General features: G+C 43.2%; 1 protein-coding gene and 1 long non-coding RNA gene across 4 annotated transcripts; both read right to left on the bottom strand.

The window, feature by feature from the left end:
• Positions 1 to 552: 552 nt before the first annotated feature.
• Positions 553 to 1,851, bottom strand: LOC128085974 (uncharacterized). The gene is made up of 2 exons (XR_008209186.1): positions 1,261 to 1,851; positions 553 to 782 (listed from the first exon to the last, which is right to left on the bottom strand). It is a non-coding gene; the product is annotated as an uncharacterized LOC128085974 (long non-coding RNA).
• Positions 1,852 to 6,573: 4,722 nt separating this feature from the next.
• Positions 6,574 to 24,628, bottom strand: INCENP (inner centromere protein). Of its 3 annotated transcripts, XM_052694015.1 has the most exons (18): positions 24,518 to 24,628; positions 24,252 to 24,316; positions 24,063 to 24,176; positions 22,929 to 23,710; positions 21,101 to 21,152; positions 20,895 to 20,928; positions 17,364 to 17,442; positions 16,896 to 16,947; positions 16,103 to 16,220; positions 15,881 to 16,015; positions 13,678 to 13,787; positions 13,164 to 13,284; positions 12,136 to 12,258; positions 11,491 to 11,663; positions 11,225 to 11,312; positions 10,301 to 10,414; positions 8,924 to 9,083; positions 6,574 to 8,317 (listed from the first exon to the last, which is right to left on the bottom strand). In XM_052694015.1, the coding sequence occupies exons 1-18, from the start codon at positions 24,530 to 24,532 to the stop codon at positions 8,103 to 8,105; spliced, it is 2,550 nt and encodes an 849-aa protein (XP_052549975.1). In that variant the 5' UTR covers positions 24,533 to 24,628; the 3' UTR covers positions 6,574 to 8,102. The 3 variants fall into 3 exon arrangements, with proteins under 3 accessions (XP_052549975.1, XP_052549974.1, XP_052549976.1); XM_052694014.1 differs by lacking the exon at positions 24,518 to 24,628 and having other exon boundaries at positions 24,252 to 24,491; XM_052694016.1 differs by lacking the exons at positions 10,301 to 10,414; positions 24,518 to 24,628 and having other exon boundaries at positions 24,252 to 24,492.
• Positions 24,629 to 24,752: the final 124 nt, after the last annotated feature.

Genomic DNA, 24,752 nt, shown 5'->3' with positions numbered 1-24,752 from the left:
TATTGGCCAGCTGAAGCAACAGTCAGCAGAGCCAGCTAATTATTGAGTTACAGACCTAGTTCTGCTAGCTGGCAGCTAGTTAGGGTTGCTAGGCTTCTTTCTATTCCTTCCTCGTAGGGAAACCTCAACAAAATTTCATTATTCCCATACCTCAGTCAACAAGTTGGTTTAACAGCTTCCAAAACATATTGGTGCTAAATCAGTTTTTTTTCACATAGCTGTACAACAGAGCATAGATGGAGAACAGCTGATAATGTTGCTTGGTTGAAGCTTCTTGTCCTATCCACGTTTGTACACAGGGGTGCTGAATTTGCCATGGAGTCATCCTATTTATTTGTCTGGATTTTCTCAAGAAGGTGGATTGGACTAAATTTATCTCAGTGGTTCTCCCAGGCTTAACATTTCATTGGGAACTTTCTGCAATATTTTGCAATACCACATCATCTCAATGACAGCTGTAAATGTGAATACCTATTTGAGAGAAGCAAATCCTAGTAAGGATGACCCAAAGCCAATCATCATATCATTTGATAAAGAAAACTGATCAGCAAAGACTGTAACTGTTTTTATTTTATTCTTGTGAGAAACCTAAATGGTTTGAAGATAGGGTTGCAGATCCTAGATAACACAGTTGGCTCTATTCTGTTAGCGTGTGAAAGTTCATGTCCAAGAAATGGAGAAAAATGGGAAGGTGGAAGTTCAGGGTCAGTCAGCATTTGGAGTCATCACAAAGGAGGGTCTTGGAATCACTCCTGTTCTTCACAGTGTTTTAGCAAGTTATCCTATAAAAGAGTAAGAACAGTGTATGCAGGCATAGCACAAGGTAAAAATAGGTAGGGAAAATGCAGTTCCCCATCCTGTTTCATTGGAATCATCACAAGTTTCACTTCAACTGCCTTCTTCCCTTGCATCTCTAAGGTCTACTGCCCTAAATCTCCTCCAAAATGTCCCCCTTCTGGGCACAATGCCAGGTAGGGAAGTTTCTCAGCCCCAACCAGCAGGGCTTGGTTTCTCCAGCATGCACTCAACAGTTGGGAGTGGAAGGCTGCTAGAGGAACTTCACCCTTTCCAGCTTTCAGCTGGGACAGTGAAGGTCTTCTACAGCCCTTTCAAATCAATTATGATGCTGACATCTCAAGAGAGAAGGATGGAAATGAAGGTGTACATTCAAAATTACTTTTGTCCTCATTAGACTAGTATTTAGGTCTAGCTCCAAGAAAAATAAATGAACAAAACCATGGTCAGAAAGAATCAAATTACCATCAACTCTACTTTTGCCTCCTTCAACTCTTCTGAGTGATCCTCTGCACACAACTTCAGCTGAGTGGCAGCAGTTCTGACCGAAGGAGAAGACCCCACATAGGGCTCAATGAACTCCAGGTATTGATCCAAAGGATCAAAGAGAGCTGACAGCACAAACTGACGCAGAACATTGCAAGCAGCAGATGCTGAAAAGGAAAAACATGAGAACAGACAGCAATCAGTGACAGTTAGAGCCAAAGGACGTTGTGCAGTTTCCAACAGCTGTGTCTTTAGACCCAATGTAATTGGTTGAAATATGTTTCTTCAGGGTGATCACTTCCTGGTAGACACATGAAAATAAGAGTCCAGGTATAAGTGAGACTAACCAGAAAAGCTGTGTACCTTCATGGCTGGAGAACTCATCCATGTCAACAATTAGAGCTCACCTGAAGGAACCCATCGCTGCCAGACTGCAGCTATCAGCCCACAGCAACTCAGACACCAAAAACACAAAATCTGTTCAGACTCCTGGTTTTAGGACGGTTGCAGAGGAGAAATAGTGCTTCATGTTTAACTGTTTCCCAGGTTGAAAGCAGAAACTGATGGAAATCATACTTACGAGAGCAGCTGTAAGATGCCAGGGCAACCAGCAGAAAAACAGCAGTCAGCTTCATGGTGGCTTCTGCTGCACACAGCACAGCACAGCAGCCCAGCAGCTTTGGAGTCTTCCTGCAGAGCTGACATTTATACAGGAAGCAGCAGGCTGTGCTCCTCCTTTGACAATGATGTCAGTCAAGCAGCCTTACCTTCACAGCAATAGTGTATTTATTTACTGACAAAAGATGCCAATACCACTTTTCCTCCATTCGTGAGTGGCATGTGGTTTGTTTTTTTTTTTTTTTCATTGAGCAACGCACAGGGAAATAAGCTTTCCCTGCCATAGTGAACAAATCAAGGAGTTCCTCCTTCTCTCCATAGAAGCAGACAGTTCTCTTAAACCAAGTGACATGTCCATTGCTGGTCTCTTCAGGGCACAGGCTGCCCAGAACAGCTGCAGGTGCCCCATCCCTGGAGATGGTACATACATACTAGTATGTATGGGGCCCTGGGTGGCCTGATCTGGAGCAGCTGTCTCTACTCCCTCCCCATGGATGGGATTAGACTAGATAATCTTTAAATTCCTTTTCAACCCTAATTGCCATGCACCTCCATGGATGCATAACTTCTGCAATGGATCATGGTCAAGCCAAGAAGTTGGTCCATACACTGGGATGATCTGCACCTACAGTCCCAAGCAGTTGAGCTGAGAGCCAGCACTCTGATGGAGCTCAAAGAAGGAACAATAGGGCTCCCAGCTCAGCTTTATTGAGGATGAAGAGCACAGCCAAGGATGGTCAGGATCATCAGGGCCCCAAGGCCTGATTAAGCACCTCACCCTCAGCTCTAAAGTAAGTTCAGATGTCTGCCTCGGGTGGAGGCATCTGTACTGTAAGCTGCTGAAATTAACTGTGAGGAATACCACTATAACTCATCTCAATGGTTTGTGGTATTGGTACACGTATGGTATGTGGTAATTGTTAAAAAGTATGTTATTTCATATACTTCTCATTCCATTCATCCACCTCTAGGAAGAGAAATCAGAATAAAAGCTTGTAGACATATGCTTGCCAAGATTCACAGTTCTGCACATGGTAAGGGCTGTACAAGTTTCATTTCATTCATGAAATGCATTTTGTGTCAGAAAAACACTGTATTTTTAAATCTGAAAATATAGTAGAGAATGAAGAGCTGGAAATATATAGTTAGCATAGCAAAAAAGTACGGGCTTGTTGTATGTATCTTAGCACCTAGTTTGGAGACAGATACTTACTGCGAGAAAAATGTCCAGGTTGGTAAGAAAAGGATAACACTTAAATGAGTCTCGTGTTAATGGAGCTTGATCTGTAGCTCAGCTTCTTCACTCAACTGCAAAACAGACGCATAGAAGTAACTTAATTTGGGCTAACCCCATTTTAGCACAGGACGGTTTTCTGAAGGCTGGGGTTTTCTTGCCTGTGGTCACTGCACAGATAGCATTGCAGTCCCAGCAAAAGCTCTACAGGGAGATTAGTTTCTTCCTCTGATTTAAAAGTCACTTGGAAACATATTTTATACTGTCAGCAATAAACGTTCATTTTGACCACCTGCAGTATTTCTTGTCTTTCCCAATGGCATTTTCATTGCTAGTAGAAAGTCATGGGAGCTGTCTGCTGGGTGTAATCATGCCAAAGACCCATGAGTTCAGCAAAATAGTTGCTCTGTGTTGTGTGAATATGAGTGAATGCTGCTATGCACAGGCAGAATAGGTAATTTGGGTGAGTTGTTTGTAACCATTGCAGAACCTGACCCAGTGCATCTGTACATGATAACTGAAATGCTAAAAGCCTTTTATGTGCTACAAAACAGTGCTTTGCAGCCATAGTCTATCATACATTATCTTTGGCTTTGCATTTTTACTCGAGGCAAATGTATCACTTCATCTTATGAAATAAGAACTACTTCATCTTATGAAATAAGAACTACTTCATCTTATGAAATAAGAACTACTTCATCTTATGAAATAAGAACTACTTCATCTTATGAAATAAGAACTACTTCATCTTATGAAATAAGAACGTAGGGGATGGAAGAACACCTTTCGTTGTTTACAGGCCTGCAGTGCCTTTCTGTGAGCTGTCATCATCTCCTTCACTTGAACAGTGAGCAGCATAGCCTGAATGTCCCAAATGGGACCCCTGTTCCAGGAACGTGGCACTGGCCTAGAGCAACACCAGACAGACAGCAGCAGGAGCTGAGAAGAGAGTAGGTGGGCATTTAGGAGACAGGAGAGCATTGAAGCCACTGAAACGGGAGACATGGAGGTCTGCTGCTCTGCTGAAAGAATTATCTGCTGTGGGAAATGCCAGAGTAAGCAAAAGCAAGCAGTGAATGCTACTTTGTTTGGATCTCTTTCCACTGTTGAAGGTTGGACAAACTATAAAGCAGGCAGATAAACATCTAAATCAGAATTTGAAAGTTAAGAATCCAAATACTGAAAGATTCAATTAAGTCTAACAACAACTAAGTCTAGAATCAAGCCTGGTTGTGCCCACTGATATATGTAATTCCTCTTTGTGGGTCTTTCTTGTCTTAACAGCACTGTGGTACAAGCATTGGTCAGAGTAGGCCAGAGTAAAGACATGGGAGAGCCAAATCCTCATTTGTGCAGTATTTCCCACACTGTCTGAAACAGCAGTATGGGATGGAGAAAATGCAGTAAGAGAAAAGCTTAAACTTCCTGCAGGACACAAGCAAAGACTTAAAACCACCTTCTTAGCAAGCATTCTAAGTTACAGGGCTCAATAAACGCAACACTCAAGGCAAGAAACAGCAGAATTTGGTTTGGCCTGCTCCAAAAGGATTGTTTCATTTGTTTGTTGTTCTAGCCGTCAGTTTGTAGTGCAATGCAAACAGTTACTGTGGAGGACAGGCAGCCACCTGCACCAAAAGGTAGCCGCAGGTGGAGAAAGCTCTTGGCGCCTGGAATTGGAAATTTACAAGAAGAAATTAGAGATGCTGATTTCACCTGCACACAGCATTTCTTCCCACTGCCATTTCAGCCTGGGAAGATGACAGTCCACGTTTAGATCTTCAGGAAATACTTTCACACTCAAGACTACCAACCCCTCAAAGGATACAGCCACTGCTGCAATGCTCTCTCTTCCTGAAAGCTATACACTTCACAGCACACCTTTCATACCCAGCCAGCTTCCAGAGTGGCTCCATTTTCTTCACAGTTGCCATCTCTTCAAGTTTGGCCACCAGCTGCTGTTTTTGTACCCACAAAGTAGCAGGCTACACTGGCCAGAGCCATTCTCCTGAGTCAGCCCCTCTTCCTACAAAGGAGGCCAAGAAAGGCATTAGCCACAATGAACACGCAATCAGATTTATTCTAATTCTAAGGAGAAAGCATATTCAGATATTTAATATAGGAAAGGGAATGCCAGAGTAAATACTAAGTGTAAAGAGACAGAGGGGAAGGGTAAGGCTTTGGCTGGTACACCAAGCTCTCATACACACCTAAAAGTGATTTTGAGTAGTGCTACCTCCTTAAACTTAGCTTTTCAGCACCTCTGAACCCAAATGGGAAACAGGTATGGATCCTGGCTCAGGATCCCACTTGTAAACAGACATGAAATAAATCCTTTGACGTGTCAGTGTTATCTTCCGCACTGAGGGGTCCTAGTTCCTAAACCAGTCCTGTTCTGCTGAGCAGATATGGCAAGAAAGGTAAAGGCAAGAAAGGTAAAAGCCCCTCTCCTTCCCCTCTGCTCAGTTGTTCTAAGCAAAACTGAACTGCAATCGCTTATCTCAGAAGAGCTAGCTGCTTTCTCTACTTGTAGAAGTTTGCAAGAGGTCACACGCTGCTTACCTTCAACGATGAGTCTGAAGTATGTGAGGGAAGCAAAACTCAGATGATTTTGATGAAGTTAGTGCTATAAGAGTAAAAATGGCTCAGTAATAATCCTTTGCTTACTTTGGGTTCTTGTCAAGGTCAGAACCGCATCATTGTCAAGACATAATGGTTAAAAAAAAAATCAGTGAAGATACTATCTTTCTTACAAAGTTTAAGTGGCCTGTGAAGACTGGAAGTGACTTTTCTCTGCCAATAATTTGCTTTCTCAACTTTTTGTTTGGCTTTTGAAATTGCCAGTATCCCTTGTTCACAAAGGTGTCTATAACACTCAGAGTGGCTAGAAAGAACATTAACAGCTGCCCTACCCACTCTTTTGGATTTGTCAGACAAGTAATAAACTGATAGGTAATGGGAAATATTCCAGTATCTCAAGGGCACTTACATTCCTTAGACTCTGGGAGATTTAGGCTGACATTGTCCTCAAATCCTGAGCCTGCCCCTCAGTTCTGTGATGGAGAATATCACCTTACCCTTCCTGTATTACATCTCCTGTGTAATCCTCTCCACAGATATGACTTACCTGCCTCTACAAACTAACAGGATCACAGGCTTGAGATACATATTGCTGTGAACTGCAGGAATGTATTTCTGGGTATCTATCATCATACCAAACAGTCTTCTTTCCAGTTCCCAGAAACAAAACAACAGTAAACTGCTCAGCAAATTCCGCCTGTTTATCAAAGCATGAGTCTTTTCTGCTGCATGAGGAATTTCTTCACAGACAACATGCGTTTATCTCAAGGAAACAGTGCAAAACACAACCCAGAGGGACAGGTTCCAAAATACTGTACTTTTTATAAATTAAAAAAAAAGCCATGATGAGTCCAGACAAGAACCAGAGATGACTTCAGTTTTATCAAGCTGTCAGACATTCAGATAGCATTCAACTGTTTGTCATTTCAGTAAGCATTCCTCATTCTAAGATGACAGTACAAAATTCAATCTACTGAACATTTATCAAAGCACAATCATTTCACAGAACGCACTCGTCAATAGCAGATACAAAACTGACAGATGTTATAAGTATAAAAACACATTTTAAAGATATCTATTTGAGGGAAGCTAAAGCACAAGGAAATACTCCTTACATGTTACATAATCTCCAGGGGTATTTTTTTTTCAGCGACCAAGCTGTGTGTACAGTGCTCTCAGTCTACTGACTGAAGTTGCAGCCATGAATACTCACCCATCTTTAAAATCAAGCCCCCCCCAAAAAAGATGATTCTGAGGTAAGAACCATATATTTTGCCTACTTTGCAGAAGACAGATTTCCACAGCAACCTAAAGAAATTTATGTAACTGTTTCCTTGAAAAATGTCACTGTCCTACTGGGACTTCTGTTCTCTCTATGCAGAAACTTGTAGACTAGAACAGCAAGAGATCTTGGAGCTGAAATTCTGAGCTCGTATTTTGCTGTTATGAGGAAACTGTTTTGACATTGCTTTACTGAACAAGAAGTGCAAAGTGAAGGCTTAAAAATAAAACCAGCTTTGATGCTGACTAAGTGAAATATCTAAGGGGAGAAAAGAGCAAGACAAGGATTAAAGCTAAATAAAAACATTCTTTTAATCCAATCTGCCACAAACATGGAATTTAAATTAGAGAAAAAATACCCAAACCTTTGTATAATTTATTTGAGAGGCTGCCAGAAGTACAAAGATTACTTATGCTAGTCTGGGTCTTCCTGGAGACATGGTTAACTCCAGAGTCACCTCTCTCTCTAACAGCAGAAGAAAGGTCATTAAAATCCTCAGAATATTTCCTCCTGAGCTGCAGTAACATCATCATCAATATAGCTCATGCACATAAATGCATTTGGTGTTGACGTAGAGCATACTAATGAAAACCAAACCAAATTATTTTGCAATTTGCAGGAGATGAAGACCATGGCTGCTAAGATCTTTATTCTTAAGGACATCAGTAGTGCTTTGGACTTGACTCAAGATGCGTGCAGTGGTCATTAGCTGTACAATATTCTGGCTTCAGCCACAGAGAGGCAGGAACAGCACTAACGTACCTTTCTCTACTGCATGCATCAGCTGCCAGGCCTGCTTGGCTGAAGAGAACAATCACACTTGCTTGAGATGATGCAAAGATTTAGACTTACAGGTCATGAGAATGCATCTTAAAGCTGAAGGAAACAGGAGATGCCCTGTTCAGAAGCAAGATCTCCCCAAAGCCTGCAACTTCGCTCAGTGATAAGAAAACAAGGCTCCAAAATAGAAAATGCAAGAGACCCAGTCAGAGTTGACATTTATTCAATGCCGGTGCCTAAAGATTTAGGGATACTGAATAGTAACTCTCTTCTCATTTAGAGAGAGAAAAATGCATATTATTGCTCCACAGGAGACAGCTACTGTCCACCTCAGTACTTTTTCAGGCTGTATGGCAGACCTAGAACCGATTTGGCACCTGGAAACGGTGGGGAGTTCCACACAGCTGAGCTGGTGCGCTTGAAGTAGCGTGGTTTGCTTTTGTAAAAGATGTCCTCCAACTTGGGGCTTACGATTGTCCCAAAGAGTGCATCAACATTGGGAGGGTTGTAGTACTGGCGAATTACTGCTTGGCTAAGCTGATTCCCTGCAGAAACAAAAGATTAGAGTTACCATTACTTTCTGTCACTGAAATTGCTATGTAGACCGTATGCTGTGTGTCCCTGCTCCCTTTGTTTCTAATCACACAAATACTGCACTATGAAAAACTCCTGTCACATGTGACATTTTAAAGCACTTTGATTATGCCTAAAGCTTTAGCACAGGTTCCCTGATGGGAGAGAATGCACTGAGTTCTGGCCAGGAAGGGACAAGGTTTCTCAGCTTTTCTTCCTACAGGTACAGTCAGCTTCCACACTAACTTCTTAGTCTCACTGGGGTAGGCAGAATAGCAGAAAATAATGAAAGTATTTCAGAAGCAGAACAACAGTCAGCTTCTGTAGACTACACGGTCAAGCACACTTCAAGGTGCAATTCAGAGCAGCAGTTGACAATTCTTACACTTACACTGGCAAAATGACACTAGCAGCACTGTTAAGGTGGTTTAAAAGAGCATTATTCCCCAGTGCTGCTCCATGAAGCTCCCAGTTGACAGAAAAGGATAAATCTTATAACCAGTGTTATCCACTGGAACAAAGCTGCATCAGGGATGGCCGGAGTCTTTCAGGACAGATTTTAACCTGCTAACACATACCACTGGCCCAGGCAGGGATGGGTTTGCGAGGCTGGCTTTCATCATCAGTAGAGTCATCACTGTTCAGATCCATTCCATAGTTATTTGGATTTATCTTGGGGGGCTTTGGATCTTTATGGTACTGCGGAGTCATCTGGTATGAATTGCAGGCAGGTGAATTCTAGAAGATGAACATATTGTCAGATGTTAGATGCAGTAGCTTTGCTACATTTCCAAGTTGTCATGAGATGCTTGTAGCTTACAGTATCTCAGTATTCCCCCTTGCTGTACCGCATGATTTAGAAACCTAAAATTTGACAATTCTGAAGTTTTGGGCAAAGAACTTCACAAATTATAAAGTTTTGACCCCATTTTGACTTTGTACTGCCTTCTCTTGTTTAATTAGGCCACTTAAGTGGCTAATTATGACATAGGTAGGCCAGCAATACGCTCATCCTAATACAGATACAACAGTTTCCCTCAAAATCAGGAACTTTAAATAGAGTTGTCACATCCTCAAAGCTGGAGCTAAGAGACATCCTATAAGTACTTCGCAACTTAACACCCTGGCATTTAATAGCATTAAACAAAATATTACCTTGTACAGGAAATGACCATCTCAGAATAAACTGTATTATAATTTTGATGGGAACAGTAAGACTGAGAAAAATGCAAGTTGAGAAAAAAAAACTTGAAACAGCAAATTTCACCAACCATGAAACTTAAAGTCAGTTCTTAATGAGAAAGACAAGCAAGAGCTAGAAACAGTTTTGCTCCCCACAGCATGCTTTTTTTCATGGCTCTGTATACATTACTGTTAGTTTACATTTTGTTTGCTTTGCATTTAAAGATTAAAATATATAGCTTTGCAAGGAGATAAAGACCCATGTATTTATTTGTCTTTCATGTTCACTGTGTACATTCATCCCCAACATAATCTCACGTTTCACTGGCAGTGCAGCACAAATGCAATACTATTCCACACACTCTGGTGCCATCCTGTGGCTGGTTCCAGTTTTGAGATTAAATACAACTACCTCAGTGTATCTACTGCCTCCAAGGTTCAGTATTTTAAGCAAGTATTTTAAGCAAGTATTTTAAGCAAGAAGGCAAGGCAACATAAACAGCCACTGCCTTATTCTGACAGCTAGAAAAATCCTAGAAAATATTTGCAGCTTCCCTTCCCTCCTTGTCAGTACCTCAAAGCATTTAAGTACTCAAGGCCACCAGGAGCTGACCTCAGGTAACTAAGGAAAAAGTTTACAGCATCCCTTCATTACTAAAAGGGAATTAAGACAAAAAAAGGAGGAACTATTGCTCATAGTAACAGCGTGCCAGTGCTGGAATCAAAGTTCTCCGATGCGATCCCTTACAGAAATTTCACCAGAGAGCAGTTACCTCTTTGTTTTCTAGGTGCTGTGTTTGGGCTACATCGTTAGCTTTTTGTTCCTCTGGTAGTTTCTTCTGTTCTTGCTCCTGCCTCTTCATCTCTGCTAGCAACTGCTCTTCCTTCTGGCAAGCCGATGTCAAAAGTGAATTTAAGTTTACCTTATTAACTACTAACCCATGGGGTTAACTCAAGGATCCACAATTTTGACATACAAAAAAAAAACAAAAAATCTAAAGATCCCATCCAGAACAACTAAAAGAAATCTGATCTTACACATTTTTTGTCCTTCCTACTGGATGTAAAGGAAACAGAGAGACTGCTAACTCAAATGGTACAGGGTGAGAAAAATCCCACCTAATCTCAGACAACTTGTACTGGGTTTACCACCTTCATGAAGCTAAAAGACAGGATGAGAACCTTCCTGGGTACATAGGGATCAGCACTAAGGAATTCAGCTCCTGTAGGAGCAGCAGATATCCTGTCCTATCTGGATATCTGCTGCCAGTGAACAATGAACCATGAACAAAGATGCTCGTTTAGTTAATCTACGTGAGAATTACTGTTGCAGAACTCTACAGTCTGTACTTCTGTTTTGTCTGAAAGTATACAACATAAAATTGGGATGTTGTTTCTGAAAAAATCTGGGATCATTATTTGATGTCAAGCACAGTACAGTACACCTGGGCAAAGCACAAGAAGAGCCAAAAACTTCAGTATGTGTTAGCAGCAGAGTAAGAAGAAAGGACAGATATCCAGACAAAAAGGACATCTTCTGTTCACACTGAAGTGGACAGAGAAGCGACTGGACCAAAAGCACTTTAGGTTAGCTCAAGCTCAGAAGCAAAGTAGTTCACTCATCAGGGTTCTTAACTTCATAGCCCAACCACTCCAAACAGTAAGGGGCTACAGAAGTCAGAGCCACATCTACTTACTTTTTTCTCCGTCTCCTTCTGGAGCTGCTCTTTAGCAGCCAATACTTCCTTCTGCAGGCGAGCTGCCTTCTCTTGCTGTTCACGTTGCCTGAGGACCAAGGCAATGGTTTATTACACTCAATAAATGGGTATCTTTAAAATGTGAAGTAATCCACAATTGTCAGAAGTGCCCAGTGCAAAATAACTCATCAGTGCTTAGGCCTGCATTTCTACTGCTTTTAAAAGGTGCAGCATAGAATGTGGTACATAAATGGATATTATCTTACTTTTCTGCCTGAATCTTCTCTTGCTCCTTCTTCCTCTCCAGCTCTCTCTCTGCAGCCAGTTGTTTTTCTCTCTCCTGTTCTGCCTGCCTCTGCTCAGCAATTTTCCTGGCACGTTCCTGCTCCTCTTCTTTCTTCTTTTGCATTAGCTCTTTGTGCCGACGTTCCTCCTCCTCCTGTTAAGCAGAAGGCAACTAATTACTCCCCGTTGTATAAGAATAGGCTTCAGAAGAAATAATCAGGATCATCTCATCTGACATAAGTTTTTGGCATATATCACAACACAGCAATGAAACAAAAAGCTACAGCCCCACTGCCTTCCTGCATTTCAGCTATTTCTACACTTTCTCTACCACCACGTATCCTAAATGGCCCAATAGCCACCATGCTCCAATAGACAAGGTTAACTAATTTATAAATGAAGGTCTTCAGTAAGAAGAAGACATGCAGGTTACAAACATCACTAGCAGCTCACAGCATAGTGCTGGAAGCACAGTGCTGTGGAGAGCTCTGAAAACAGTCTCTTCACCCCAATTTTCACTGAGGTGGCTCATCTCAGCATTCCTGCACTCCTTGCTTACAAAGACCACAGCGAACCGCCGCTATTTTAACTGTATGCTGGACAATAAGATGGGCTCCAGCACAAACCTGCTGCAGTGCTTTTTGCTTTCTGGCCTCTTCATCCTGCCTGCGCCGGGCCTCCGCTTCTTCCATTTTCTTGGCAGCTGCTCTCTTTTTTATCTTCTCTTCTGCCAGTCTCTCTTCCCGCACCTAAAGCGCACACAGCTGGATGAAGACTTCGTTTCAGGCTGGACAACCTTCTGTGTGTGAATTACTGTGGCAGTATGTCTTAAGAATACAAAGCCCCCATCCTCTTATGAAACAGACTTCCTTTTTTTTTCTTGCCACTAGGAGTCAATAAGGTCTATGCTCTATTTTAAAAGGCAATCTTCTTAGAATCATAGAATGGTTTGGGTTGGAAAGGACCTTTAAGATCATCTAGTTCCAACTCTCTGCAATAAGCAGGGGCACCTCCCACTAGACCAGGGTGCTCAAAGCCCCATCCAGCCTGGCCTTGAATGCTTCCAAGGAGACGGTATTTGCAACTTCATCCTCTTCTGCATCTGTGCAGGAAGATACAAATTCTATTCTGGAAGTAGAAATCTAATACTATAAAAGCCATAAGAATTTATTCTAAGAAGCAGGAAATCAATAAGGCAGATGGAAATGCTGAAAGCAAAGACGAAGGACATTACGGTCACATACGTGAACCGTCTGAAGATCTGAGATACCAGAAAAGGTGTGGAGAGAATATGCTTATTTTCACATCTTCATCTGTTAATCACATCAGAGAACAACTTCAAATAGATAAAATGATTAGGTTGGCTTTATCTATTTGAAGTCGTTTTCCTATCCATCTAATAAAGCCCTATTAAACCACATTTAAATTCATAACTCTAGAAAATAAAGTTTTACCTGCCACTTGCTGTAATCAAGAAAAAGGGAGTCACTGAGTATCACTGAGAGCAATGTTTCTAGAAACATCTTTATTTAAACGGCCATTCTTTGAATTTCAGCAGCCTTCATTCCTCTTTCTGGAAGGCACACTCACATGGCATCACCTGCTTCAATATTGATTATTCTCACCAGTAAGCTCTCAGCAGGATGCTCCTTACCTTCTCTGTCTTCTCATCAAACAGAGCTATCTTCTGCTCAATGCGCCTTTTCCTCTCTTCCTCCAATTGCTCTGCCCGCTCCCGAGCTTGCAGCACTTTACGCAGGCGTTCTTCACGCCTCCTGCAGGACACAGCCCAACGTTATCAGTGCACCCAGCCAGATGAGTTCCTACCATAGACCTCAAAAAGACTCCAATAAAGCAGACACACATCTAGGGCTGTGTTATAGCCAGTGAATTGAGCAAACTGTTTAAAAATTGGCAATATATTTAAGCTCTACAGCAGAGAGCTTGAAGCAAAAAGCTAAAGAAGCATCAAAGAAGCGCTCAACTAAAAATGTTAAGTTTCTTAGTAGCATTTTGGATAGATACTGTGAGATCCAATACTGCTTTTAGAGTGAGAGCAAACCAACAAGAATTCCTGCTGCATGGAGCCTGCAAGATAAATGGCCTTGACACAGGACACAACAGGCCCAGAGAGAACAGCGCAGATGAGACAGAACGCTTATACTCACAACTTTGCCTCTTCCAGTCGCCGTTTCTTTTCTTCCTCCACTTTTTGTTTTCTCAACTGCTCAGCCTCTTCCTTCTTTCTCAGAGCCTGCAGTTTTTGTCTCTCCTTTTCCTAAGATGAATTGAAATGTGACTATACCATATGACAGAGTTCCTTTCCACCTTAGCCTACCCAGACTGAGGTAAAGACCCAGATTTAACACCATGGCAATAAGCCTGAAACAGACCTCAGGTCTGTGGTCATGGACGTCTGGGAACAGATGCAATGGACACAATGCAACAGCGTTAATCCTTGAGAGCACAAGAAGAAGCTGAGATGTTAAAACAGAAGCATCAGTTCTTAATGTCCAGACAGCTTTCAGAGTTTGCAGACAGACAACACTGTGATTTAACTGGTAAAGAGAACCAAAAAAGCAGTGCTAATGCTTGGCAACAATATTAACTTCCTGCAGCAAGTGATGGGAACAGATGGTACTCTAGGAAACACATTGCTTACTTCAGCTCAGAGCTCTCACTGGCTTCTTTGCTTCCCACAAAGCTTTATCTTTTGGTAAACCACCACCATTTAAACAGAGTGCTTGCAGCTTGTTTGCAACCACGTTTGCTGCACAGTTGGCCCTGTACAGCACCTACCCAGAAACACAGGATTTTTTCCATTTTACTGAACAATCCAGCTAACTCAACCTGAAGTATACTGTCAATTACAAGAGCAAGAGCCACCACCACTACAATCATAGCAAAAACATAAAGATAAACTAATTTAACACCAGATTGTATACTGCAAATGCCTAATTACGACGCCTCTAGCCTCAGTTCAAGTACCATACTGATAAGCAAGGTCAAATATTCAAATGATAGGTTACTTCATGCTGAGCTCCACGTTGAGACTGGTAGTTACTAGTCTCCAACTGATGAATTTAAAATTTACAATTGTATCTTACTGTCCTTGTGTTATTTAGTGGTGTTTAGCCCCCATACAGAGAAAGTCCTAAGGTGGAAGTTGCCTGCACTGGAACAAAACCTGAAATATAACTTCCAACAAAATCACAGCAACAAAGGATTAGTAGGAAAGACTCTTTTCTCATCACATCAGCTCCTTTGCCAACACAAACACTAATGTCAGTAGGAACACCAGTCAGATAAAAGACTGAATATTTTGCTACTTCCTAATGATAGGCTTCTGGCACAAGACTCTCTAAGCATCACAACCACGAGAGCTTTAAACAACACATGGAAGTTTAGGTGTTAGGTTGCCAAGATACAGGACAGGCACAAGAAGATCGGTTTCTGCAGTATGCCCTCCTCTCCTCCAGGTTCCCTGAAAGCAAAAACAAGCCCTAGAACTACCTTATTCTGGAGGCAAGTTACTGAGCATAAGTAAGAAGAGCAATCTGTTCTTGCCATGCTAGTTTCTAGCTCATCTTTAAGTGCATCAATGAAGCTTTGCTCCTGTCCTCACTAATGCTGTTAGAGTGCCCAAACAGTTCTACAGAAATAGAGCACAGGAAACCAACTCCATCTGAAAATGGAGAATCAGAACATCTTAAGTCCACTCAAAATCCTTCTATTTGGCATGCAGGAGCTTCTTCTATTGATGCTACAAGCTTCACAGTGATAATGCACAGTTAACAGCATCCACCTGCAAACAGGAAAAGCATGCAATCCATCTCTGCTAATAGCTGGTTGCTGCAATTACACTCCCTTGATATTTGTACTATGTCTTGTGTAGATACCAGCATACTTGTCTCACTGACACAGCAGTCTTCAATTCAAGATAGGCTCATGTTTCTTCCTACAAGGAGCTCCAAAGATCTGATAGACCTCAGAATATCAGCAGCTTAGATTTAAGAGGGACTTGCAAAGATCTCACTCATCAGAAGAGTCCTAGAAGTGAAACTTAGAATCTACAGGCTTCAATTATATGCACTGCAACTGCAGTATTCAGAATCCTCTTGGAAATAACTGGGAAATCTCTTCCACCGTTAGTTGCTAAAACCACAGAGAAATGCTATAGAAATAAAGATTAGAGCCTGAGTTAGAAATCTTCAGGAAGTTGACTACTCACAACTTTACTTAGTTCATCTAACCAGGAAGCTTGAAATTGTTCCTTAGTTTAACACGGGTGGGAAGGTTTGTTTTGTGTCTGTGCTTTAACCTGGACACTCTTTAGGCCATCTTCTAGTAGCTTCGACAGTTGTGCCTTACCTTGGGATCATGTTGGAGAGGAGTGTTGTACTTGATAAAAGACTTTATTACTCCATTTCTCCCCACAGAGGTTGGGGTCATGAGGAGCTGATTCTTTTGCACAGTGTGCAAAAATGTTTTGAAAGGCCGTACAACCTAGGAGAACCATGAAAAAAATTATGTGCAGGAGTCTCAGTAAGAAACAGTTCCTGCTGAAGTACATCAGGGTTAAAAGGATCTTACTTTGCTGGCTGGACATGGAGGAGATGGAGTCTTTTTTCTCTGAGGAGAAAGCCCTCCATCTTCTGCTTGCTGGGTGTCATAGCGTTGATCCACAGCTCTTTTGTAACTTGTCTTTCTCCTGTGAGAAAAACATGCAACTTACCACACCCTGCAAACACCTGTTTGTCTCAAATTCAAGTTTTTTTTTTAAAGTCATAAAACTATCCTAGATTAAAAGGTGGTGGAGTATATTCAAATAGTTATCCAGTAAAAAATCCTAATGTGGTAGAAGATGAAAAATAAATCATCTTTTTGTAGAGAGAGAAAACTTATTACAAAAGTTTCATATTCACAAGTCACTGAAGCCATTCGTAATGCAACAGAAAGTACAAAAAGACAACAGAGCAGCAAGGTCCCAGGCTGCAGCAAGTGAGAATCCACTCAGATGTCACAGCAGTGGGCACAGAAATAAGAGAAAGTAATTGCTTACCTTCAGAAGGCTTGTAAGACCCTCAGTTAAGCAGGGATCTCCAGATGATATCCCCTTGCCACCACTGCCAACCCTTAAATGAGGTCTGGGAAGGGGTGGAACCTGGCTCCACCTCTTCCAGTCACTCAGATGCATTCCATGTAGCTGAACACCCCCGGGTTGGCCCTGCCTTCCCACCAGGTGCTCAATCACTGGTTCAAGCCATGACTTAGCATTGCCACTACACCATTTAACAGTGTTTCTGTGTTGAACTTATTTTGAACAAGAGACTGGATTACAGATCACCACAAGCACATTCCAATCTAAATTATTCTATAAATATACCTGGCACTTTGGGGTGGTTCCTGGCTCTTCTCACTCTTACTTAAGTCACATTCTGAAAGAAAAAGCATTAAACAGTTAGTTCTGGCCAAACAACCCCTTCCAAGACAGCTTTGAAAGCACATAACAAATTTAATAGCTCTCTCCAGGAATAGGAAAAAAAATAGGAAAAAAACCCCACCTGCCATGCATTACACATAGCAGGACCTTTCCTGCTTTCAAAAATAAAGGTTCTCCCTCAACCTGAGAACACGTAACTTTTTATCTTCATTACATCACAGATCATTTCCACGCACTTCCCAGGGTGGAAATGACAAGTCCAGCACAGAGTTTCCTAACTGTTAATCTCTTGAAACAAATCCTTGTCTTCCAAATTGGGCATTCAAATTGACTAGCCAGTCTTTCAAGCTTTCCAGCCTCCCAAAGTCATAACTATTTAAAATAGTGCCACGGAAAGCCTCTGGCAGTTACCGTTGTTGCTCGTCTCCTGCTGTTGTTCATTTCTTTTGACAGACTGAGAGCGAAGTGACATCCGCAGGCCTTGGAAATCCTGTAGGAAAAACAGATGGGTCTCAATGCAATCCTTGCACAGGAACAAACTATTCATAAAATCACAGAATCATTAAGGTTGGAGAAGACCTCTAAGATATCTGTCTAGTCCAAATATCCACCTACCACCAATGTTGCCCTCTAACCCATGTCCCTCAGTACCACATCTATACATTTCTTGAACACCTCCAGGGACAGTGACACAGCCACCTTCCTGGGCAGCCTGTGCCAGAGCATCACCACTCTTTCAGAGAAGTTCTTCCTGATATCCAACCTGAACCTCCACTCAGACAACTTGAGGCCATTCACTCTCATCCTATTGCTAGTTACCTGGGAGAAGAGGCCAACCCCTACCTCACCACAACCTCCACAGATTGTGGAGGGCAATGAGGCCTCCCCTGAACCTCCTCTTCTCTAGAGGAAACAATCCCAGTTGCCTCAGCTGCTCCTCATAAGATGTGTTCTGGTCCCCTCACCAACTTCATTGCCATTCCCTGGACCCTGAAATCATGTCATACCAGCACAGACCCTGCCTGAAATATAACCAGGGAGTACAATACTACTACAGAGTACTGGTACCAGTATCCAGAGTGAAGTCCTAACCACCAGCTATGAAAAATACAGCTTTGGATGCTATCTTGGAAAATCCCTTGATGCCATCAGTAGAAGTACAGATGTTAATGCACAGTGTGAATATCAGCAGTGGGGAACTGACTACTTAAACTGAACAAACTGAGCCTGTTAAGGACAAAAAGCATTCCCACTTTGAAATCTGTTTATGCTTGCTGGAGTTCTGGCAAAGAATCAGACAATGCTCGACTTAGCAATGCTGAAAGATTAAGATGGCAAAAACAAACAGCTCATTTCCTAGATTTATGTATTTCCATTATGAATACGATACACACTGCTGTCTGCCTTCCTTGGTGTTACAGATACACATTTACTTCTGCTGTGATAATGGTGCAATATGTCTGTGAGAACAGGTAATGGCATTCAAAATCTACACTGTAACTAGCAATACAAATATTAATTCCACTCCTCAAATCTACTTTGGCTAGCAGGTAGGCTGTCAGCAACAAAGGATTTAGGAAGAAAAGTTAAAATGAAGCCCGGAAACTTTATACTCAACAAATGCTTCTTTAGAGTTTCAGCTTAAGGCTAGGTATAGGAAGCATCTTGGGGGCCAGCAGAAGCACAAACATCTGATTAATCTGATAGCAGGACTGAGAAAAAGCTGATCTCTACGTAACAGCACATATAAAGGTATTATCTTTGACTACAGGAGCACAAAAAGACATTTTATTTTCTGCAAAGAGTGCTGAGTATTGATACTTTTGTGCTGCTTACAGCTCACAAAGATTGCCAGGAACCAAACCCAGTCTGCTAAGAAGAGAGCAGACAGATAGATAAGGTAACCTGGTGACAGCTTAAGAACGGAACAATGTAGCAATTGGACCAACCAATACAATGGGAAAGGCATTACAACAGAGATGTGATGACAGAAGCACCTCACAGTTAGGAAGATGCTATAAAGGAAGGGAAGAAGATTGCTCACCTCTATCAAAAGATTCCAGTTTTGCAGGGAAAAGCTTCACCAAGGTTGGGGATCTCCAACCAGAGATCATTCCCCAGTGGCGGTCAGCCCTTAAATGAGGTCTAAGAGAGGTGCAGCCAGGCTCTACCCCTTATTGTCACACAGCTGAACTGCCTTCACCTTATGCTCCCAGGCCTGACTGGGTCATTTCCTGGGGAGCTTTATCAGTGGTTCAGGCTGTGACACAACGGTTCCCATACAAAAGGGTTATAAAATCCCACTCTTGTCAGCAGTAGTATAAAATAAAACATGAGGATTAAGGATAGATCAACTATACCGTATGACTAGATTGCATTTGTAAGTTCATCAGGGTAGAGAAGCAAAAGATACAGATACTCCACTCGCAGATCTGCAATGCAGTCAGTTCCTTTTTTTTCTTCTTCATATTGCCACTGTAACCTTTTTGCACAACTGAAACTCAGTCAAGCTAAAATCCACAGGCACTACAAGAACTGAATTCACTTGAACTTTTGCAGATCTACCGAAAAGTACCTGCATAAAAGCACATGTAAACCTATCCTTGCTTACAAAAGTTCTAATGCCACAGAGCTCCGCTCCATTAATTCAGCCTTTGCCTATTGAAAATGATTCTCAACAGAACACTGACATAATCCTGGGATTTCTTCCTCATAAGGGCAGTGTGAGCTGTGGAGGGACATGTTTTGACCTGAGTGATATTTACAGATTTCTGTCGTCGTCTTAAGACAAACTGACAACCTTTCAGTAATCTGTAGGACTAGTGGAAAGGTCAGAAGAGCTTTAGAAATACAGGAATAGCAGTAGTGTACCAACTCTGCCCAACTAAAAAAACTTTTCTGAATTGTAAGAAGTTTATTTAACAGTCTGATATGAATTCAGGATTGAATTCTCATAAAAATAAAGGGCTACGAAACCACAAAAAGAAAGCAGGTCTCCACTCTGAATGCCAGCAATACCAAGGACTGAATTCAGTGCTCAGAATCATAGAATGGTTTGGGTTGAAAAGGACCTTTAAGATCATCTAATTCCAGCCCCCTGCTATAGGCAGGGACACCTCTCTCCACAGCAGGTTGCTCACAGCCCCATCCAGCCTGGCCTTGAATGCTTTCACGGAGGAGGCATCCACAACCTTGCTGGGCAACCACCCTTACAGTGAAGAATTTCTTCCCAATATCTAGTCTAAATCTACCCTCTTCCAGTTTTAAGCTATTACCCCTCATCCTGTCACCACGTGCCCTTCAAAAAAGTCCCTCCCCAGCTTTCCTGTAGGTGCCCTTCAGGTACTGGAAGACCAGAATGAGTTCTCCCTGGAGCTCTCCCTTCTCCAGGCTGAAGTACCCTAGTACTCTCAGCCTGTCCTCAAAGAGGAGGTGCTTTAGCCCTCTGATCATCTCTGTGGCCCTCCTCTGGACCTGCTCCAACAATGTAAATGATGCTCGAATGCAATCAATCACTCACATCACTAAAATGCTTGCATTTAAATATTCTTATGTAAGCTGACAGATAATGCTGTTTTCCAAACTAGCCTTGGCTGGGAAGCATCCAAGCTTGTAACACCATATAGAAATAAGCTTCAAGTCACATGCACTCATTTTCTGAGCAGAAACTTCAGTGTTTTTAATTTTGACAATTCTGGAAAACCGATCAAAACAGAATCAGACTTTTCTCCAGTCTGTTCACCAGAACTGTGTAGGCTGTGCATAGGGTCATGCACGTGGCTGAGCTGAATGCCCTACGTCTTCTTTATTCAAGTGGTCTGAATCTGACTGTATGTGGTCACAACTCCCTGATTTCCCAGCAAGTTATGAGAGATACATCCAACATATTTGGTCATGAGTCCACACAAACAGAAATGCTTTTAAATCCTTGTCAAAACTTACCAGCTTTGGAGGGGTACGAGGTACAGGAGGAGGTCTAGAAAAAGAATGAGAAAGATAGCCACATTTAATAACATTGAGGAAACTATGAAATGGCTTGTTATCCACAAGCATTTTACATCAAGAATTCAATAGGAGGGGAAAAAAAAAAAAGAAAAAAAAAGAGCATGATATTAAGGATAAAAAAAATATCTTGGAAGTAGTCTCACCCAGTGTTGACAACTGTTTCTTCATCTTCTGGCACCTCTTCAGAACCTGAGCCTAGAGGAAAAGAAAAAAGGATGCCAAAACTATAATGTAAGGCACAAGCCAAGACTCTTTGTGAGATTCTCTCAAGACTCCTCTGCTCTGCCTCCTGGGTTACCTCCTGCAATTCAAATGCATGCCACTACAAGCAAAGGCAGCTTAATATCCCCAAGTAGCACTAGAAAAAAAAGCATTGCCAGCAATTTCAATATAACAGAACTGTTTTCAATTGCAGATGAGTTAAAAGTGATATTCAATGTGTTTACATTAAGAGTGGCTAGGCTTGGGCCCAGATTCATCTTGCAGGGCCGCATTCAGATGCTAGCAGTAGCAGAAACCAGCATTATTTACAGTCACAGTGCTGCTCCCTGTTACACATTCCAGCTAGCTCAGTGGTAGTTAGCTTTTAAATACCAACACAGGCTGTTAATAATTAATAAGATGGATATGCCGCCTCAGACTGAGGGGGGTAAATGCAGACAGACATTACAGAAGTATGAAGTCTGCTCCTAAATTTCTACCCCAGCGTTATCACAGGAAATGCAAATATGTGCTGGATGCACAGGACACGACCCATCGGAGACACGGTGGATACCATGCAGCCAATTAATACCTATGCAGTGTGCTCAGACATTAAACTCAGCTCGAGTGGAGCTGCCTGAACCTCAGTTTCTCTCCTTACACCTGAAAATTTTGACTGGACAAGAGATCTGTCAAGTCAAACAGTGCAGAAGGAGAGAAATGAAGTCCTCTTTAAGGTTCCCAGGGAATCCAGGCAACACAGACCAATCATTTAAACTGGGGAGAAAAAGCTGCTTTGTATCCTTCAAAGTTAGTGTGTTAGGGACCTAAAGGCCATTGACTGAAGAATGATCCTGGGATGGAACAAAGTATTCAGACAGTTTTAAGGGAAGTGATCTTGTTTTGTAGTAAGTGCTGACTCTGGTAGTTTACCTTGTTTTGCAAGGACTTATTTTGCAAGCAGACGTTCATCCTTTGCAGAAACCCACTTGCATTGCAAACTAAGCATAGAAGATTGTTTTAACCAGTCTCAAAATTCCTTCTCAAAGGAGGGGCTCCAGAAGAGATTATTTCTAAAAATCATCTAATTCACAATAGCTACCTTGTTTTCTTTAAAACAAGACAGAGCCCAGACTCCTCCTAAAGGACTACTAGCAACAAAAAAAACCCATTTACCAGATGCCACTTGAACTTTGTCAGCTATCACCACAGAAACTCAGATGTTAATCATGTTCTCTCACATGAAATACAAGGCTGAATTTATATGCTATCAACCATTAGTTAACAGTTGTCTGGGTTCCTCCGCTCACAGAGGTATCTAGAAAGTCAGTTGGAACACTGGCATTTAATGAAAGGTTGTCTAAGCTAGAAAGATCTAAGACCTGGCTAAGCTGCTGCACCCAAACTAAAGAACCAGTTCCACCAACATCATCTTTCTTCAGAAGCTGTGTATGATTGCACAACATACTACAAGGAGTTTGCAGTAAGAACAGCCATTGACCGATCGCCTCTCTTGCATTATTTCAAGCAGCCAACCATATCTCGTTCAGCTGAGGGTCAAGCTCACACAGTGCTTTTGATTCTCTGTTCTCTAGGTTGGCTTACCCATTTCTATTAACTTTTCCAGGCGCAGATTTCAACCATGCAGGATGGTTGGCCACTGTGTCTATTCCTGCCCATTGCAAACACCAGACTCGTGGTCTCATGCAATACACTGACAAAATGAGCAAAAACGGAGCAAAGCACGTATACAGCGGCGTTCAAACTTACCATTCACAGAACTGGAGGACACAGATAACTTTTGGGGCGCCTTACGCTTGATCACTGTCCTGGCGATAGATTTCCGAATAGCGCTTTCCCTCTTGCGGGCCAGTGAGTATTTCTCTGCCAGTGAGGTTCTACGAATCGTGGAAGGTTTGCCCATCAAACTTCTGCGCACAGAGCGACGGCTTAGCCTAGAACCTGTAGGGGTTTCTGGGCTATCTGTTGTATGCTGAGGTTCTTTATCATCCCTCTCATTATGCTTTTGCACCTGAGCAGAGTCATCTACCTCTTCCAGCCCAGGCTCTTCACTTAAAACAACTGTAGTATTAGCTGCTTTTGCTGTCTTCTTAAACGCACTCTTGTGCTCTCCTGAACCTTTTGCCTCTGGGGTATGAGGGACCTTGAGCTCAGATGCAGAAGGCAAATGTTGCGATTCTGCAGCACTGCTCTCCTCGGGAGACTTGTCATCTGAGCTCAGGGGGAGGTTCGTGGAGTGGTTCTCCGCTGGTTCAGGTGCACACTTCTGGAACTGAAACTCAGCAGAAACACGATCGCAGACACTGATTTCTACAACGGGAACTACCCTTTCACCTAGATGTTCAGGAAGGACCTCTGAGCAGTCGGCAGGCGCTATAACCTGGGATCTTGTCAACCGCTGAGAGACAGTTTGGCTTGAGAGTTCTTGGGCCTCGGTGCTGACTGGTGCTGAGTCTTCTTTATTTTGGAGTCGCTGAGAATATCGCTTGGAGGACACTGCTTTGAGGTTGTTAGTCCTCCTTCTAGATAATCTAACAATAGAGACGGCACGTTAGCATAGCGCTGGATTCAGCAACAGCCCAGAACCACGGAAGCCACCCCCCGGCAGATCGGAAAGTTGCTATATAAAGCAAACAGAAGGCATAAAACGGCCGCGAACTCCAATTATTAACTCGCAGGTAGGGCGCGCTTTCATCCGGGCACCTCCGCGCTATGGCGCGCTCCAGCCGCTAGGCTACGAGCGCCCCGAGCCAGCGCACAGGCAGGCCTTTAACGGCAGCACGGCGGGGGCTGCTGCGGCGGGACCCTGAGCTCTCAGAACGGTTCGCAGCACGACGGCCCCGCGGCAGGGCGCCTCGCCTCACGGCCGGGCCCACGGCCTACCTCCTCCTGCCCAGCTCCAGACTCTCGCCCCGCAGCGCGGACGGCCGCTTCCTCCTCTTCCGGTTCTTCTGCGATGGCGTCTTGGGCATCAGCTCCGGCTGGTCACTGTAGTGGCTGCGGGCAGGGGCAGAGCTCAGCGCGGGTTCGTCGTTTGGGAGCGGAGGGGCGCGCGGCGGGGGGGACGGTTACCTGCCGAACATCCTGGCCGCCTCCTCGCGGATCTCTTCCAGCCACACCATGTCGACGTCGTCCACCTGCCGCAGGAGCTCCGCCAGCCGTTGGTTGCACGCCGCGGGCAGCCGCACCAGGCCCGCTGCCATCGCCATCGCTCCGGCTTACCTCAGCCCCAACCGCCCCCTGCGCGCGCGCTGTCCCGGCCCTCACCCCACTCCCCTCACTGTCGCAGCCGCGCGCGCGGCAGCTCTGCCCGCCTGGAATTCAAATCTAACGCTCACCTCCCACTCTGCCATCGTGACGGCCGCGCTGGCCTATCGCCGCCGCGCTCCCCGCCGCCCGCCCTCCTCATTGGTCAGGAGGCGAGCGCGGCGCTCTCAAAAGTTGCTTCTCTTCTGCTCGCCCACCTCTGTGGTTGTGGAGGACTTGGAAGGTGGGGCTTGGGGTAGAGGACCAATAGGCAACTGGATTTTAATAGCAGGGAAGTGATGGACGCGGGAGGCAGCCAGTAGCGAG

Source organism: Tympanuchus pallidicinctus, unplaced genomic scaffold, assembly GCF_026119805.1.
Source record: "Tympanuchus pallidicinctus isolate F22 unplaced genomic scaffold, pur_lepc_1.0 scaffold3, whole genome shotgun sequence".
Taxonomy (NCBI): Eukaryota; Metazoa; Chordata; class Aves; order Galliformes; family Phasianidae; genus Tympanuchus; species Tympanuchus pallidicinctus.
Note: the sequence above shows the minus strand (reverse complement) of the source record. Positions and strands in the feature narration are given on the sequence as shown.

Excerpts from the sequence above, each read along its gene's own strand:
- INCENP (XM_052694014.1), bottom strand. The coding sequence starts at position 24,388 with ATGGCGATGGCAGCGGGCCTGGTGCGGCTGCCCGCGGCGTGCAACCAA. Across the intron at positions 13,285-13,677 it reads CGACTGGAAGAGGCAAAGTT|GAGGCGTGAAGAACGCCTGC; the intron begins GTGAGTATAAGC and ends TGTGTCCTGCAG. Across the intron at positions 9,084-10,300 it reads AGCACCTAGAAAACAAAGAG|AATTCACCTGCCTGCAATTC; the intron begins GTAACTGCTCTC and ends TTCATCTTCTAG.